The 18,313-nt window shown below is 41.4% G+C and overlaps 1 protein-coding gene across 6 annotated transcripts in view; it reads left to right on the forward strand.

Moving 5' to 3' along the window:
* The window catches only part of HELZ (helicase with zinc finger), a 91,065-nt gene extending 72,969 nt beyond the window's left edge, over nucleotides 1-18,096 (forward strand). For all 6 annotated transcript variants that reach the window (XM_064728220.1, XM_064728216.1, XM_064728218.1 and 3 more), the window contains 9 exons: nucleotides 2,027-2,078; nucleotides 2,896-3,089; nucleotides 5,458-5,665; nucleotides 6,134-6,210; nucleotides 6,414-6,990; nucleotides 7,368-7,608; nucleotides 8,766-9,270; nucleotides 12,029-12,281; nucleotides 16,387-18,096. In XM_064728220.1, coding sequence (XP_064584290.1) covers nucleotides 2,027-2,078; nucleotides 2,896-3,089; nucleotides 5,458-5,665; nucleotides 6,134-6,210; nucleotides 6,414-6,990; nucleotides 7,368-7,608; nucleotides 8,766-9,270; nucleotides 12,029-12,281; nucleotides 16,387-16,718 — 2,439 coding nt within the window. In that variant the 3' untranslated portion in view covers nucleotides 16,719-18,096. The remainder of the gene's footprint in view (nucleotides 1-2,026; nucleotides 2,079-2,895; nucleotides 3,090-5,457; nucleotides 5,666-6,133; nucleotides 6,211-6,413; nucleotides 6,991-7,367; nucleotides 7,609-8,765; nucleotides 9,271-12,028; nucleotides 12,282-16,386) is intronic.
* Nucleotides 18,097-18,313: the final 217 nt, after the last annotated feature.

Below are 18,313 nucleotides of genomic sequence, written 5' to 3' on the forward strand. Positions count from 1 at the left end.
TTAATAAACATAAAAACCGAAAGAAGAACTGAAGCCTCTTCTCGTCCTTTGATACGCGGGCTGCCCCAAGGCCACTCCGGGCCTTTCCAGGCCCTCCAAACAGCCGAAAACCGGACAGGAGGGAGGGCTGGAGCTGCATGGGGACAGCCTTTATTGAGGGTGATGATGTGGAAAGGGAAAGTTTCCAGAATGCAGAGCTTCCCTTGGGGTAGTTCACATAGAGCAAATTAAGCTCTGAGTTTACAACTTCCCTACCTCCCACTCGCTGCCTGCCAGCTTCTGGTCTGGGTTCAGGCTCTTCAAGCAGGGAGCAGCATCACCCAGAGATTTCCTGCAGTCAGGGAGGGTCACAGGTCAGGGTAAATCTCTGGAGAACTCCCTCCACTCCTGTTTGTTGACTGAAGGAATGACAAGGCTGTTAACACCTGCACTCACCTAAATCTTGGTCTGGGCTTCCTCTCAGAGCCTTTATGTAATGTGGATTTTTATATTGCCAAGGTGGAGCCAGTTTTTAGAGGAAACTGAGTGTATTTGTGCTCCAGGGTTGTCAGTCACCATCAGTTCTAGGGTGGGTTTAGGTATCCTGGAGATGGGTGGGGACATGAACCTTGGTGTGAAAATCTTTGAGAAATGATAACAATTGAGTTTCATAAGAGACTGTTATGAAATAGTAAAGCCTTCAAAACTGTGAGGAGAAAAAGAGAAAGGAAAGGCAGCAACTCCCTTTGCCAGCTTCCTGGTGGCCTCAGTTGACTTTTATTTACCAATCTGATCCTGAAGCTGCCATTGATCAGGGCAGCTCCTCTTACAAACTTAGGTCATTATTTTCTTACAAACTTATCTAAATATGTGGTATTTCAGTTTGAAAAATGTGGCACCTATAAAATCCAGGTCTGACAGGTGAGAGCAGAGCTTTGTCAGACCTCTGCATGTGCTGCTTGCCTCTGACATTGCAACAGATACAGAAATGCTCTGTGCTGGCCGTGAGTGATTAAGGCTACAGCTCCTCCACGTTTTCAGATTGAATCTTTCTCTGCTGAATAAACAGGCTTCCTTTGTTTAAGTGCTGCAATGAAAAGCAATTATTATTTTATTTTTCCATAATTCATTTTTCAAATGAGAGGAAAATTTGGAGACCGGTTCTTTAATCTGGTTTATGCATGAGTCAACATTGTCAAACAACCTGTCTTTGTAGCCTGACTAATTTGCTCAGAGTGCTGGAAAACTGCCTAGACTTATCTCCTGGGCAAGAAAAGTTTTACAGCATCAAAGCGTTTCTAGATTTATTTTAAATTTCTGAACGTACTTAGGTCCAGATTAAGTAAAGTATTTCTGTGCTGCAAAGGACTTGAGAGCATGCTGGCAGTGTTCACAGTTTATGAATATTAAATAATTAGTTGATGCTGCAAACTCATGAGAAAAGTAGAAGGGATAACTCAGGTTTGTTAAAATCCTTTTCTGATGTTTCACCAAGGAAGAGCAGTTCCCCCAGCACTGGGGTTCTTTCCTCTCCTGTATTGCACTTTTGGGGAGCAGTCACAGCCCAGCAGCTGATAAATGAGATGGGGCAGGGAGAGCACCTGAGTAAAACTGGGGCAGCTCCTTTGTCTCCAGCGTTCCTGAGCTGCAACCTGGAGCAGAAAATGGATTTTGCTTCCACTGAAGCTGCTGTGGCAGAGCAGTAATGAGGGTTACAGTGGTGCTGCTCCTGGAAGATGTGGGACAGGGGGAAGTAAAATGGTGAGAAAAGAAACTCAGAATATCTGCTGAAAACAGGCCTTGGAGAGGGTTTTCCCAGAGGGAGCTGTAATGACCCACTGGTTAATTGAATTAGTGGTGTTTTATGTCCAGCTTTGTGAATTCATAGGCAGGTGGTGGAACTGGATGGTTGAATGTGTAAGAATAAACTGTTGGGCTGACTCCTTTAAAACTGTTTTATGTTTAATTATCATGTTCACTTGAAATAAAAAGCTTTGGTTTGTGTAAGAAGGCAAAGATCACTATTATTTTTTTTTTTCCTTTAAAGGGCAAGGTCCATCATCATAACCAGAATGATCATTTCCCACCTGATGGAATTGGTGAGTGCCTCTGCAGTTCCTGGGGAATTCCTGAGCCCTCTGGAGCTGACAGCAGTGTGACATTGAGAATCTGCTCTCTTCTCTGTTTGAAAGCCATTTACTTGTTGTTTGCATGTGGGAATCAGATCATAGACTGTTAAATGGACATTTGGTATTTCCAAGGCTCACCATTTATAGGTGTTGTGTGCACTTATTTTTAAGTTTTAACACAAACACAGTTGTTGGCCTTTAAAAAAAACAGCTGTGTTTGAAATTCATCATGTGCAGCCCTGTACCAGGGTGTTTGCACTAGAAGGGTTTGGACATCATTTTGCATGCACTGCTTTCTGAGGCACTTTGAAGTTAAATTGTGCTGTCATACATCCAGATATTACTGATCATACCTTTGCAAGGTAGCATGCAACAGCTGAATAATTTTGTTATTAATTTGGAAAAGCATTAGTTTAGAGCTTGTCTTCCCTGCTAAAGAAAGGAGGGTTATTTTAATTTTTGATCAGTGCTTACAGCCACCCTGACTGTCAGCATATTTAATTGGTTTGGGACATTCTTTCATTAATGCACTTACCAGCTACCTGTTTCTCTGTATCTCAACTTGTATTTTCTGCCTCTTCAAATTTTGGAAATGGAATACAGGATTTGATTAATGCTTTCTGTTGGTATATCAGACCTGTGCTGTTAGAGAGTTGCACGCTTACTTTATCAAGATAGATACTGTTAGGATGAAAAAACAAAGAAATGGTCATCTTCATGTTCTTTTTGTGTATAAATCTTCTTTTTTTGGTATGTATATATCTTTTATTTTTATCTTTATTTTCAGTTCAGCCCAATCCTTCTGTTCTAATTGGAAATCCTATCCGAGCATACACTCCTCCCCCTCCTCCTCTGGGACCTCACCCCAACCTGGGGAAATCTCCAAGTCCTGTTCAAAGGATAGATCCACACACTGGGACAAGTATTCTCTATGTACCTGCTGTCTATGGAGGAAATATGGTCATGTCTGTGCCTTTGCCTGTAAGAATTCATTTTCTGTTTCTCCCCCCTCTCCACCTCAGTTATTGTGGGCACGTAAATGTATGGCAAAATCAGATAGTGAATTTCTTGCAGGTTTTTTTCAGCACTGCCAATCTCTGGGCTTTGCTGGCTGTAGGAGTGGCAGTGCAGAGAACAAGCAGAAAATAAAGACCTGAAAGCTTTGCTCCCCCAAATAACTCCAGGCAGGCTAAAAGCAATTTCATGTTCATGTAATCTGTGTGTTTTAGGCACACCAGTGGAATCTGTCTCATCTGACTTGAGACACCTGCCTCTGAATTATTTGCCTGGTTCAGTTCTTAATCATTGGAGAGACCTCAGTGATTCACACCAAGTTTGTTTCTCTTTATTGGCATCACACAGCCTAAATTACAAGTTTTGGATGTCTGCAGTGCAAGGTGTCTGAAGTGAAGTGATAAGAAAAATAAGCATAATGGGATGTTTTTCCCTTCCAGAACCTCATAGTGAACCAGTTTCCTCTCCAATCCCTTCCCTTAATGACATTTGGGAACAGAATGAAGATCTCTAAGCAGGTCTTTTAGGCTACATTTATGCATGGAATTTTGGATTACAAATAAAACTGTCCCACCAAAATTTGCACACGTTAAAGAAGCAGTCTCTGCTTTATTTTTGCCCTTCACAGTCAACATATTCCAGGAGGAAAATGCAAGGAAAGAACAAAGGCTGCAGAAGCTTGTGGAGTAGATGTGTGTGTTGTACACAGCTCCTGAGGACCGTGCAAAGGATGTGGAACCCACACATGCAGATGTGTTTAATTCCATTCATAATGCTAAATGTTGGAATACAGCTAATTTGGTTTTTGCAATAATTATGGGTCCACTGTTGTAATTTGAGTTGTGGATGCTGAACAGGGGACTTGCTGTAGGTTCAGTTTTGTGTCTTAGATCAGCTGGCAGGTGTAAATTGGTTTGCTTTGCTAGGCCAATGAATTTTCCTTTTTCCAAGCTTACTAGAAATCTGCATTTGATGGATAAATTTAAAAGCAATGAGAAGGCCAGCAGCTGTACCTTTGTCATGCTTGCTCACATTATATTAATATCAAACCAAGGTAATTTAAAAACTCTGTCTTATTGTTCCAAGGTTAATATATTTTTTATGTGTTTCCAATCAAAAGAAATGTAATAAAAACAAGTATTTTGAACTCACCTTCCCTGAGGATGGATTTTTAAATAATTAAGTGGGAAGACTGAGGTACTAATGAGACTGCTACTTTTGAAAAGAGACTTGGAGGTGATTTGGGGTTGTACAGATGCAATAGTAGCCTAAAGCTGAAGTTCAAAGTGCACATTTCAAGGGCAAATAGTAATTTAAAAAAAGAATTGGATGAAAGTTGTTACACTTGAAAGAAGCAGGGACTGAAGTAAAATGTGTTTATGTTGGTGGAAGATAAAATGATGTCTTTGTTTAATGCAGCTAATTCCATAGCCAAGGTAAAAGCTGGAGGAGGTTTTCTGCTGCCATCACTAAAGGATGCTGTGGCAGCCTCAGTGTTGGGGATGACTCCCTGCACTCTCCTCTTGTTCATAGATTTCCCTTCTTTTAATAAAGTCCCTCCAGGACGAGTTTGAACTCATTTGATGCAGAGCTGCCTTCCTTAGCATTCCTTTTAGGAATAAACTCGAAGCCATTGTAAAAATCCTGACTTTGTAGCTGCTTCCAGGAGCTGGACTTTGCTTTGCCTCTGCAGCACACATGTACACATGTACAGTACAGTGTCCTGTAGCACAGACACTTGGGACTGTGAGTCCCTGTGGGCACTCTCTGGGTTCCACCAATGCTCCTGGGAGCTTCCATGAGTGTCCTGGGGTGCAGAGGTGCAGAATCCCAGCCCTGGGTGCTGCAAGCTCTGCCCCTCACCTTTGAGGCTCCTGTCTTTGTCCCCTCTGAGCCACAGCCCAATATCTTGTAGCTACCAGGAGAAAGGGCTTTGGATCTGCTTGAATTTCACAATTTCTATTTACTAGAGAAGGGTTTAATCTGAAATTTATTAAAGTATAATTTGTCCATCAGTCTTTTCTCTCTGAACTTCGAAACCACTGAAACAAGAACGGGTTTTGAAAAAATTTAGAAAAATTTTTGCCCAAGGTTCTCCTCAAAAAATGTGTGTCCTTGTTTTGCCTGCCCTTAGAGCTCTCCCCTCCCAGCACCAGCTGTAGTTGTGTGTAAGTGTGTCAGGTCATCTAATGCTTGAAAAACTCTTGTCACTGACCTAATATCAGCATGCTTGATATCACTGCCTTTAATTTAATGTACCTTAACAGATCACATCTCTCTCTTTTTTTTTTTTTTTTAATTTTAATTTTTGTTTTAATGTTTGTTTACCCCACAGGTACCGTGGACGGGGTATCAGGGTAGGTTTGCAGTCGACCCTCGCCTCATTACTCACCAAGCAGCCATGGCATATAACATGAACCTGTTACAGGCACACGGGCGAGGGTCCCCGATCCCCTACGGCCTGGGCCACCACTCCCCCGTTAGCATAGGACAGCAGCAGCTCCCCCACCAGGACAAGGAGCAGCACGAGCAAACTCGAAATGGTCAGTGCTTGGCATGCCTCTGCAAGCTGCTCTGCTTTGGGGGGCGTTTCTGCTTGAAACGGGATGGTGGGAAGGATTTTCCTTCCTCCATCCTTTCCGTGCTTTGCCCTTTCCTCCCTAATCGAGGGATCCGCAGATGGGATTTGCCATTACAAATGGAATAACTGGGATGTTGTGAGATTCAGAGGGAATGGGAGGTGGGAAGGGCTGTTGAGGGTGTAATTGTTCCATCTCCCTTCCACAGTACTGCTGATGTTATTTGCAATTAAGCTGGGAGAACTGCTTAGTGGTTATTAATGAACAAAGTGTAGAGATAAAAGGGAAAGTGTTATTTAGGTAGATGATACTAAATGTCTGTGGTGCTGTAAATGCCTTACTAATAAGTTAATTTTCTTGTGTCTGAGGGAAAAAAAATCCCAAAAAAATAATTTTCCTATGGAAATGAAATAATGTTGTAAATGTTTTTAGGTAAAAGTGAAAACACTGCTGGACCTGAAATCAATAAAATTCGAACACCTGAGAAGAAACCTCTGGAATCCAAGCAGGTGGGTTTCCCTTGTCTGGGTATCTGGTTTTGTTTGTTTGTTTATTTTTTTATGGATTTGGGTATTTTTGTTTGTTTGTTATTTCATACTCCCTCTTAATGAATTTGATCATTATGTTTAGTCATTCATTTAGTCAAACCGAAATGTCTTTATTTCAATTTTTAAAATACAGATTCTCAAAGCCTTTCACTCTCGTTTTGCAGGTTGATTTAGAAGCAGCCCCTCAGCAGAGAAGCCCAGAGTCCCGTTCCAGTGTGGGTTACCCCAGTGCTAAATTCCATCGCAAGGACAACCCTGCCCCCAGGCAGCTGAACCTGCACCTGACCCCGCCCCACTCCCAGTTCGCGGTGCCCAGCCGCCACTTCCAGCACCTCTCCCAGATCCCGAGGCAGCCCTACCCTCTGCAGCAGCAGCAGCAGCAGCAAAACCTCTTAAACCAACAGCAAAATCACTTGCCTGAACAGCCCAACCAAATGCCACCCCAGCAGAGCCAGGTAGTTCAGCAGCATAATCACTTGAATCAGCAGCCTCCACCACCTTCGCAGCTTTCCCCTGCTTTCCAGGCAGGCCCCAGCCAGTCCTTTTTTAATAATCCCATTCCCCACCGACCACATTCTCCTGCTGTAGATGCTGTGATTTCAGAGCAACACCCCCCACCTCTGTTACAAGAAGTCAATAATCCTTTGAGGCCTATTGCACAGCACAACCCAGTTCTGCCAACCCACTTGAACAACTTCATTGAAGAGAATCCATCAGGAATGCCCTTAGGGGACACTTTAGGTAGGTGACTTTTCTTTATTTAAATTCAGAGTGTGCAATTATAACTACATTGAAGTGAATATGAAGGAGGTATTTACCTTTTTCAGGCATATTGCTCTGAATTGGGTCATTGTTGGGTTAGTTTCCATAAGTAATGTCATTGAGCATAATTTGCTGCTTGAGGCATGTTTGAATATTCAGCACTTTATTAGAAGATTCATGTTTATATGATTTTCCATATGATTTAAATAACCAGGTTATGCACTGCAATGCAGTTAGTGTATAATAGACCCTGGAATAAACTGTATAAAAAGTATTCTTTCTTTTTTTTTTTTCTGACATAAAGATCTTTAAAAAGGGGCATTAGATAAAATTTTTTTTTAAAACTATTTTTATAGATCGTATGCATGGAAATGTAGCTTTGGAAACAATAAGGCAGCAACAACAAGCCAGGTTACAGCAATGGAATGAACATAATGCCTATCTCAGTCAAGGCACTATTCCATATCAACACCATCACCATCCTCATCTACCACATCTTCCTCAGCAACCAATTGGATTACATCAACAGCAGCAAGTTAGGGCAAACTGGAAACTTGCCAGTAATACAGAAGATGAAACAGAGGCAACATATTCAAGGTATTTGTTTACTGAGTCATCAGAGCTTGTGTAAAATTGAGCAGTGGGCACCTATCTGTAACACTGTGATCAAGTGCAAGGCACTTAAAGGTATTGCTTTTTGCTGCTGTTATTATGAAGGTTAAAATAGTTGGCAGGCTGACTTACAACTATGCTTTTATTATGTGTTATGCTTTATTCTGTTAGTATATTGGGTAGTAAAGCTGTAGTGGAAAAATATTTTTATGGAGCTTTTCAGTGCTGTATTTATGGAATGAGGAATGGATAGAGAGTAACAACCTTGTGTTTTTATGAAAGAGGTGTCTGAGTGTAGTTAAGGCCTATTTAAGTTGTAAATTCTTCAATTTGAAGTAGCAGTCTGAGATTTGTGTGCTTAAAAAGAAACAAAACAGCCCCTCCCTAAACACTGCTCCCCAGTGAAACCTGAACTTTTCTTCCTTTGCAAAAAAGCCTTTGCTTTAAAAGCAGATTTTAAAAAATATGCTTGTATTTGAGATGGAGCTTTAGGGGGCAAGAAAGGAAGCTGTTGAACATCAACAGAAAAATGGTTCCAGTGGTCATCAACTTTAATCATGTATATTGTAAAGGCTGGATTTTTAAATTGCCTCTGTTTACTGTCATCTCCCACTATGCTTTCTTTTCCATCTGGTTTGTTATAGCCATGGTAAAGCATCTGAATGACCTCTTAGCTGACTCTTTGAAGTGCTGAATTGAATTGACCTTTTGAAGAAGTTTAGAAATATATTGTGAAAGTGAGGGGAGTCCCTGATTGTTCTGGCTTTTGCCTTGAAAGGGGTTAAAATTGTCTTTAACTGTGTGAACTTTTTACTTTGTGTAGTAAAGCAGGAAATCCTTACCTTTAGTTGTCTCTTAAGAGATAACAAAAAATTGATTCTTCTGACTGGAAAGGAAATCTCAAGAGTTATTAAAACTTTGAGATGATTCAGGTGGGTATTTCATCCAATTAATCCTCTTGTGCCTAATTTCTGATTGCTCAGTCGCATCCTTTGAAGTTAGGGTCAGCAAGTGCAAAGATGAGAATATTTAAATTCAGTGTTCTGTTCTCTGAGTTTTCTGCATCTCAAAGAGCGAGATTTCAGCAAAACTTCTTTTTTTTTTTTCCCTCTTTCCCTGCTGCATTTGTTGTGTTGGTGCAGATTCCAGGACTTGCTCCGGGAGCTGTCGCAGCGCGATCCCAGCGAGAGCCGGGACGGCGCCGAAATGCCGCCCCCGCAGTCGAGACTGTTGCAATACAGACAAGTGCAGCCCCGGAGCCCACCAGCACTCCCTTCTCCTTCCTGCAACTCCAACCACTTCCCCACCTTCACTGAGAACAGCAGAGACATTGAACTGCCCACTAACCCAGCATTTCAGCAGCATTTACCCCAAATGTACAACCCCCCTTTCTCAATGCCATCCGAACACATAACCCCGTCTCCCTTGAAATACCTGCAACCTGATGGGTCCTGGACTTATGCTAACCTGCAGCAGAATCACCTCCTGGGGCAGGGCTTTCACTATGGAATACCTCCACTGCCCCACAGGTCGCAGCAAAGCCCTTTTATACAAATCCAGAATCATCAGCACGCAGTCGGTCAGGAGCCATTTCATCCACTCGCATCTCGAGCAGTTTCTGCTTCTTCGCTCCACAGCTTAGAAGAGGTGGGTGTTCTGTCTGCCCTGCACTTGTCCTGTCCTTGTAATATCAAATTGTGTTGGGAGGTGGTCAGAAATGCAAAACCCCTCACGCATTGAAAGCTCACAGTGGGAATTTCTGTGAGGTTGAATCGTTCTCTGCCTCTCTGCTGTTCTCCCTGAGCAGATCTGGGGTTCCTGTTGCTGTAGGTGTAACGTTTTCTCTGCTCAATGGAAAGCCTTGGCTTTTGGAATGTTACTCTGGGTTTTCATGCAGCCATTGCTCTGTGTCTGTGTGTCATTTATCTGCAGTGAAAATCAGCCACAGCCCAGGTGGAAGCTCAGGTCAGTCAGCTGGGATCACCCAGCCAGTCGGCTCAGTGTTGAGCTGTGAATGTGCTTGGGTTCCCTCTCATACGAGACCAGAGCTGTGGAGTTGTTCCAGCATGGTCCAAAACCTGATTTCATACTCCCACCCTGCCTGCATTGATTTGTTACAAAGCCATCCCATGTACTGTGAGGGCTGTGTGTTGGAAATCAGAGCCATGCAGCTGTGCTGCCTGAGGCTGGCTCCAGCACACCCTGCCACACACAGCTGCCTCTGTCCCTGAGGGGTGAGCCAGCACACACAGCTAGGACAGGTCACGTCTGAGCAGGAGGATTTAATCCTGCTGGAATCTGAGGTGTGTATGATGTGCAAACACAGAGTATCCTGGAGCCAGCTTGCATTCCAGGAATGTGAGAATTAATATTCTCACTGAGTGCATGTAATCCAATATTTGTACATAAGTGGCTTGTTCTGTGATGCATTTCTGTTAAGGTTTTTGCAGAGGCTGGGGAGGGAGCCTTGCTCGTCGCTGTCTCACACAATACATATTTAATTTGTTTATCAACTTCTGAAAACAGAAAATATTTAGTTTATGAGCCTGAATAAAATAAATAAAATTGAATTTCAGTGCATTTTACAAATTTCTGTCTTACACAGATCCAGAGAGGTTAATGGAGTCCTCAGGCCCAGCCAGAGCTGTAGTAAGGTTTGAGTTTATAGACATTTAGAAATTTGCTGTCTCACTCCATTAAGTCATAGCACCCTGTATAAAATCTAATACTTTGTGACAACAGTTAATGCTGTCAGTACAGCGGGATGTAGGAACAATGGCTTTTCAGCAGTAATAAACCAATAAATATTCCTATAGAGCTTGTGACAGTTCTTGCTATTTGAAGACAAATAGAGTGAGCCTTTATGTAATTAGTGTAAATTCGGTTTAGTTCTTATTTCTTCTTCCTTTCAAAATATGTGACAGAAATGCCAAATGCAGTAAAAGTGTTACAAGACAGAGACTTGCTTATAAACTTTCCAAAACTGCTTCTTCAGCTGGTGGGTAGGACTGAATGCACAAAGAAATCAAAATGGGGTTTTAGGTGTGTTTTTGACAGACAAGGCACTTGTCAGGGCAGATTTCTTGACTTTTGCTATCCTTACTAAACTGTTTCCTCAATCACTACTTAAAAAGCTGTTAATTGACTTGATACTTGAAAGCTTTTGCATGTGTTTACTGAACCCAGATCTGAACTGCACATCAAAGGGAATACTGGAGTTATTCTGTGTGGTTCTGTACTTGCAAGTGTCCAGAACTTTGATAAATTCCTGATTGCTTACCAAAATAGCCCTTTTAAACTCAATGAATGTATACTTTTTGGGTTGCTTTGGGCAGTAATTTATGAAATTGTTTGTTTGTTTGTTTTGTTGTTGAAGAATTACCTTAGGGGAGTGGATTGACAGGATATCCAAGTGTTGATCCCTTAATTGTGGCAACAGAAATAAGATGCATAATAAGAAGTTTCCTTTCATGCACTTTTTTCTCCTATTTTTTGTAGATGATATAGTAACAATAGTTGGACTCTGCAAGCAAGTTATTTAATGTTTGTTTAGCTAATTTCTTGTGACGTTTCATTAGGATTTTTTTCCCCTTTACCAAGTCTTGATTCACCTCTGTGACTTTTCTGTTATTGGTGCTCTTGTTAGACAGTGCAGATGGGTGTAAATACTGTATTTATTGTTAAAAATAAACTGTAATACAAGAGACTTGCTTTGAATCTTGAGAAAGCTTAGAGGGCCCTTAAATCTGAACTCTTGAAGCCCACAGGTTAATTGATGGAGCTCCTGCCGTTTACATCTGCATGATCTACAGGGTTTATGGAAGCAAGTAATTTCTGTGGTTTCAGATAAAATTCCCTGCATTATTTCTCCTGAGGGCACTTGCTTCTCCAGAGCATTTGTTTTGTATGTACAAAATCCAGTATATAAATGTATCCTGCTTACCCAGATCCTGGTGTACAAGTCACTAATTTATCCTTTGGAAAAGGAAAAGCCATTTTTTTCCTGACTGTGTTGTAAGAATATTTTTGTTTTCTTGCTCTTCTGTGTTTCCTTTGCTTCATCTGTAAATGCTGGGTATCTTCCTCCTCACTGTGTGATCCAACACCCACGGAGGAGTGTGAGATATAAAGGTTGATAAGAATTAAGAAATCCCAGTTGATGTTCTTTGCACTTCCTTTAAAATTCTGTGTTTTGTGTGATCAAAATACGTGATCAGTGACTGCAGTATGCAGCATATAACTTGAAATGTGTTAGTATTTTGGAAATGCAAAGAAGTAAGGGGTTTTTGGTAAGGCATTTCAGGGAAATTATTGAATGGGAAAATGGTGTTTGATACATGCACTTGAATCAAAAGAGCATAATGCTATTTTATGGTTTGTTTTTTTTTTCCCCTTTTGTTCACAGTATGAACCAAGAGGACCAGGCAGGCCGTTGTACCAAAGAAGAATTTCCTCTAGTTCAGTCCAGGCTTGTTCTGAAGAATTAAGCACTCCTCAAGACAGTCTTGGTCAGTGTAAAGAGCTTCAGGACCACAGTACCCAGTCATCGTTCAACTACTCCTCCCCTGAGCTGTGGGTGAACTCCTCCTCCTCTGCCCCGTACCCGAACATTCCATGCAACGGAGCCAGCAGGGCCGTTCCCCCCCGGGAGCTGCTAGGTGGGTACAGCTCAGCTGCCTCCTGCCCACTGCCAGTCCAAGCAAAGGCTTCTGAGTTAGTTCTTGGTTCAGTTGTTGTAGGTTTGCTTGGAATAATCTCATTTCTTGGTGACATCCTGTGCCGCAGACATCTTTTATGGAAAATCCTTTCTGTAGGATTTTTCCTCCTGAGAGGCCTCAGGAACAAAATGTGAACAATGGTTATCTGCTGCTGTGGAATGCAACAGGTGCATCTGGGATTGGTCTCATGTGGTTGTTTCTAATTAATGGCCAATCACAGTCAGCTGGCTCAGACTCTCTGTCCAAGCCACAAGCCTTTATTATCATTCTTTTTCATTCTATTCTTAGCCAGCCTTCTGATGAAATAATTTCTTCTATTCTTTTAGTATAGTTTTTATATAATATATATCATAAAATAACAAATCAAGCCTTCTGAAACATGGGGTCAGATCCTCATCTCTTCCCTCATCCTCAGATCCCTGTGAACACCATCACAATCCTGCTCTTAGCTAAAAAAGCATTGCTGCTTCTTAGGCTTCTCCAAAATCTCCACTAAACCCAGAAAGTCTCTTGCAGTGGCTTCAAGTGCAGCTGAATTTGTGCTGGAGGGAGCTAAGGTGACTGGTGGGATTTATTTCCAAGATAGATTGATTGTTTCCAGAATCAGTGATATTTTGTGTTGGTATTACAGTCTGAGGGAGCAACACATAAACTGAATTAGTGCTCTCAGCGTTTCTCTAGTAAATTCTGGTACTTCATCAAAGGAGTGACGAGTTTAAATTCTCCCTCACCGTGGAAGAATCTCAGTGGAATGTGGCTTCCCTGGTGGTAGCAGCAGTGCTGATTGATTGAGCAGACAGAAACTAAATTAACTTTTCAGAGATGAAAAAAAGCTGCAAGGAGAGAGCTGGAGCAGTTCTTCTGTTTTCTGTATTTCTTGTGCTTATGAAAAACAATACTACCAGGATAGTACAGTTTCTTCCCTGTGATTTTGCTTTAAGGATCTCCAGTGGTAATTTAAAAACAAAATTAATAAAAATGCAAACAGTATTCCAGTGTGGATATTAAAACCACTTAATAATGTGGAAAAATATTTATAAGCTGGTTTTATTGGCCTTAAAAGATTTAATTGCTTTTCACCAAACTTTATAAACGTAAAACATCTTGTAATTTCATAGTAATTCTGAAGTAGGAACATGCAGAGTAGAATGAATGAGAAAAGCTCTTTATATCAGCGACAGCACTCAAGAATTAAATTCCTAATGTGCCTTTTAATTTCCAAAATGTGAAAATGTTATTTTGCAAACCCATATTTATGGCAGCATCTTTCATGCTAAGTTCAAAGCTTCAAGCTCAGGGCACCTCCTTCAATCTATTTCTATTTTTACTGAAAATCAAGGAGCTGAATGCACAGCATTATGTGGCATTCATCACTGAATTGCTCACACAGAGTTGCTCTCCAAACTCTGTGGTTATCTAAGAGGAACTCAGGAACCCTGGCACATTTGGGTTGGGATCAGCCAGTCCCACATTGCTTTGCTTTAATGAAAAGCTTGAGAACCTGTTTGTGAGTAAAGTCCTCAGAGGACAGATGTAAAAAGTACCATATACACACATTTGCTGTCAAATACTAAATTCTAAGTGAAAATACCAAGTTCTCACTGGTAACAGCATTCAATGAAATGTTTTTTATTGTAGTTAAGCATGGTTTCTGTTTTGTCAATAAATGTATATGAAACAGAGCCGTGTATCTAATGGTTCATGCAAACACATCTCCATTTAATGGCTGCTGTGGCTTTCCACGTTTACAGCTCACTGCCTGTGATCATATTTACAGCCCAAATGTGTTTTATAGAGCTAAGGGTTAATGACCAGCACCTGCTCTGTTCTCGTTGCTGTTGGTTTTTAGCCCTGAAGTAAAACCCCATGAGGATGTGATGCTGTGCAAGCCCTGTCCCTGCCTGAGAGGGGATGACCCTGACCCCACACTGATCTCTCCTGCACACCAGGAGTGGCTGTGCCCCCAGTGTTGGGCTGGGGCAGGAGGGATTCACGGAGCACAGGGAGAGCTGCTGTCAATCCCTCTGCCTTGTTCTGTGCAGGCACTTTCCCCAGAATTGCAATTTGAGAGTTTGATATGCATTGCTTTTTCTGTTCATGGAAAGAAAATTATTTAAGTTCTCATTCAAGATGTGTATTTCATATTTTTCCTTCTCTTAGACACCTCTACCACACACAACTTTCACCTCTGGCCCTGCTTGTCATTACTTGTCTTCTCTTGAGTGCTGTGGTTATTTTGGGAGGTTTTTTGCTCGTGTTCTGGGTTGTTTGTTTTTTGTTGAATCATAGCAACCCTAGCAAAATTGCTTTGCTTGTGTTCTTTCCATATCCATTCTTCTATGGGTTGGTTTTAGGGTTGTTGGATTTTTTTTGCTGATTTTTTTTATTTGTTTGTTTATTTGTTTTTTTTGAGTGCTCTATAAAAAGCAGAAGCCTGTGTGTGACCCTTCGAGTGAGAAACTTTATGTTTTTCTACTTTTGCACTCATTTGGTGGTGCATTTTTGTAGATGCACTTGAAAAAAAAAACATTCTATGATTAAAGACTGAAATAATGACAGAATGTATCTGTTGCCCAGTTCCTAGACTGTTGCAGATAGAACATGGAGCTGTGTTTCTGTGTAGTGTCTCTCTGGCTGTGCAAGACAGCAGAATTCTCCAGACAAAAGTAAGGGACCTCATTAGGATTCAGGAAATTCATTTGAAAGCAGTTTTATACCTATGGTTTAAAGCACCATTTTTCCTGATAGTTACAGGAGTTGTTAAATGTGGAGCAAGAACATATCAATTAGCAAGAATGCATTCAGCCTGAAATACCAATAATTAGTTGGTTGGCATTCAGGACTCTGAATTGCTGTTGGAGAATGAATTATATATGGTGCTGTAAATTTTAATTTTAGCCTATTAAGCTGTAAAGCAAGAAGAATGAAATACTCTTTGTGCTGTCTCAGTGGATAAAGTGCTTAAATTAGAGTAGATCCCATTGGGAAGCAGCTTCCCCTCAGTGCGCCCGGAGAATCCGCTGTGCGGAATTGCAGGTTTGGGGTTGCAGCTGCAGGGTACAAACACAGGGGGATGGGCTCAGTGATGGCAGCCTTGTGCTGCTGCTGCAGCTCCAGGAGCTGGGAATGAATTGAGACACTTCAAGGCCGGGCTGGATGGGGCTTGGAGCAAGCAGCCCTGGTGGAAGGTGCCTGTTGTCCGGTTTTCGGCTGTTTGAAGGGCCTGGAAAGGCCCGGAGTGGCCTTGGGGCAGCCCGCGTATCAAAGGACGAGAAGAGGCTTCAGTTCTTCTTTCGGTCTTTATGTTTATTAATTGTTTATCTAAAAGATTTTCTTTCGGCCCGACAGAGCTCTGCTCAGCAGCCAGCCATGAGCACACTGTGCTGCCCTCCGGACAGTCACCTATCTTTATACCCATGGTTACGTGTACAATATTTATCATTTTTCCCCAATCCTTTTTATTTTTATTGTCCGGTGCACTTTTAGTAATGACCAATCCCAAAGTGCCACCATCACCAAAGAAGATGGAGGAGAAGAAGAAGAAGAAGAAGGACAGGACACGCCCCAATTCCTCCATCTTACTTCTCTAAACCCCCCTGTACAGAAATCCTAAACCCTGTGTCTCACCCTCTAATTAACCAATCCCTTCACCATTCACCCCGGTGAAGTCCTCCTATCCTCATACAGGTGTCGTCTCCTGTGTAGGGTCAAAGTCCAGCCACCAGACACTTCTGGAACATTCCAGGACTCCCGAGCCCCCCAAGGGTGGTCTCGGTGACTCGGCACCTCAGTCCTGGGGTGCTGAGATCCCACACCTGTGGCCAGGGATGGAGCAGGATGAGCGTTAAGATCCCTTCCAGCCCAGCCCGTGCTGGGATTGTGTCGTTGTGTGAACTCCATTTTCAGAGTGACTAAACACAGCAGATGGGCGCTGTGGGAGGAGGTTCCCAGCAGGGTGGGGTGGTGGCAGCTCTGCCTTTGGGCCTGCTGCAGGTGGATGGGCTGAGTCAGAGCCATTGCTCCAACTGCGCTTTCTCCTTCGCAGCTCCCCCGAAGGCGGCCAAGCCCCCGGAGGAACACCTGAAGGCTGAGAACATCCAGCTCTCCAACTCCTTCAACTACAACGTGCTCCAGCACCTGGGCCAGTTCCCCCCTCTGATGCCCAACAAGCAGCTGGTGGAGTCCAACAGCAGCAGCCCCCAGCCCGCGGGCGGCACCAAACCCGTCATGTCCTACGCCAGCGCCCTGCGGGCTCCCCCCAAGCCCAAACCCCCTCCTGAGCAGACAAAAAAGAACAGCGACCCCCTGTCCTTGTTTCAGGAACTTAGCCTAGGTAGTTCATCAGGTAGCAATGGCTTTTACTCCTATTTTAAATAATCAGATTATTTTTTTTAGAGAGAATTTAATTTTTATTTGTGTCGGTAGATCTAAGATAGTTGGGGCTTCACCTGTAGTTGCAAATATTCCCTTTGTTTATATTGGTAAATATATCCTCACTTAATTGCTTTGCTGCTAGACTTGCAACTAATTTTTTTTTTTTAATTATATTCCATTATTTTGCATTTTTTGATGTGGGTCGGGTTTTTGGAAGCTTTTCTGTAGGAAGACACACACGTGTTATTTTTTAATTTGTGTAATGTTAATGATATGTTGCATTAAACTAGCAGCTGAGAGATTACCTGTACAACTTGAAAAAAGGAAAAAAAAAAAAGGAAAAAGAAAAAAAAAAGAAAAAAAAAGTTTGTCTAAATTGTATTTAAGAAGATTGTAAGTAGCATTTACATTTATTCAATAACATTAGCATACTATGCTGGGTTTCTGTACCAGAAATGGCCAGTTAATGTAAAAATGTATGTTATTTCTGCTTAAATTCATTTAATTTTTTTTTTTTTTTTTAATAAAGGTGCAGCATCTTCTAAATAATTTCAGTTTTATCAGCTTTTTTGTGAAGGGATGCTGCATTCTCAGACTTTTATAGTTTTAGATTCTGTATGATGTGGTATTGTATTTTCCATCCACTGTAGGGTAAAGTAAAGGCATTCTTTGCAGACACCTATGCCATTGTTTGGAAACATTCAGATAAAAGTATTGGTATACTTTGAAAAAATAATAAAAAAATAGAAAAAAGAAGAAAAAAAATTAACAAAAAACCCAAAAAAACTCTACATTTTATTTTTGGACAAGCTAATAATATAAGCTTGTTTGAAAAGTTAATTTGATAGGTTTTTTAAATGAATCATGAAGCTGAAAATAAATTTTTAGGTATGTTGGTGCTTAGTAGATTTAATAACTATTTTAAAAAAAATGCGTGAATTTAGTAAAATACTTTTTTGTTTGTTTGTTTAATTTTTTTCCACTATGCATGTGTAAATGTTTGTAATCTGGCTTTTTCCTCCCCTCTTCTCCAGTGGTATAAAGAATTGTGCCGCTTTAATTTTTTTTTTTTTCCGGTAAAACTTTTGGTACATTATTTGATGTTTACATTAAAATGTGACATTATACAAGGAAATTCAGATATTTTGCTAACTGTTTTGTTTGAGGAACATCATTAAAGAAGAGATTTAATGTTTGTCAAAGCTGTATCCAAATTAATCGAAATCTTCTGGGGATCAGAGTGGTTACCAGGTTATTTATCTCCGTGAACCTGGCCCTTAAGGAATCCAGACTGAAAAATTAATTATGGGATATTAAAAAAAAAAATTAAAGAAACAAATGTGAATGAAAATTCAGAAGATAAAAACTTTGTGGATAAAGATTTCTGGTCTTGCACACTGTCCCTGGTTTGAGGCTGGGGAGCTCCAGAGGGGGGTTGTAGAGTTTCTCCTTTATTTCTCCTTAATCCTCCTTTTTACACTTGAAGTAACTTTAAATCTGGGAATTGGTTTACAGGGATGAGCTGGGTGTAGTTCAGAATTCCTCCACTTATTACCTGTGAGAATTGAAATTTTAGAGCTGTGAGGGGGCGATTTCAG

Source organism: Zonotrichia leucophrys, chromosome 18 (genome assembly GCF_028769735.1).
Source record: "Zonotrichia leucophrys gambelii isolate GWCS_2022_RI chromosome 18, RI_Zleu_2.0, whole genome shotgun sequence".
NCBI classification, from domain to species: domain Eukaryota; kingdom Metazoa; phylum Chordata; class Aves; order Passeriformes; family Passerellidae; genus Zonotrichia; species Zonotrichia leucophrys.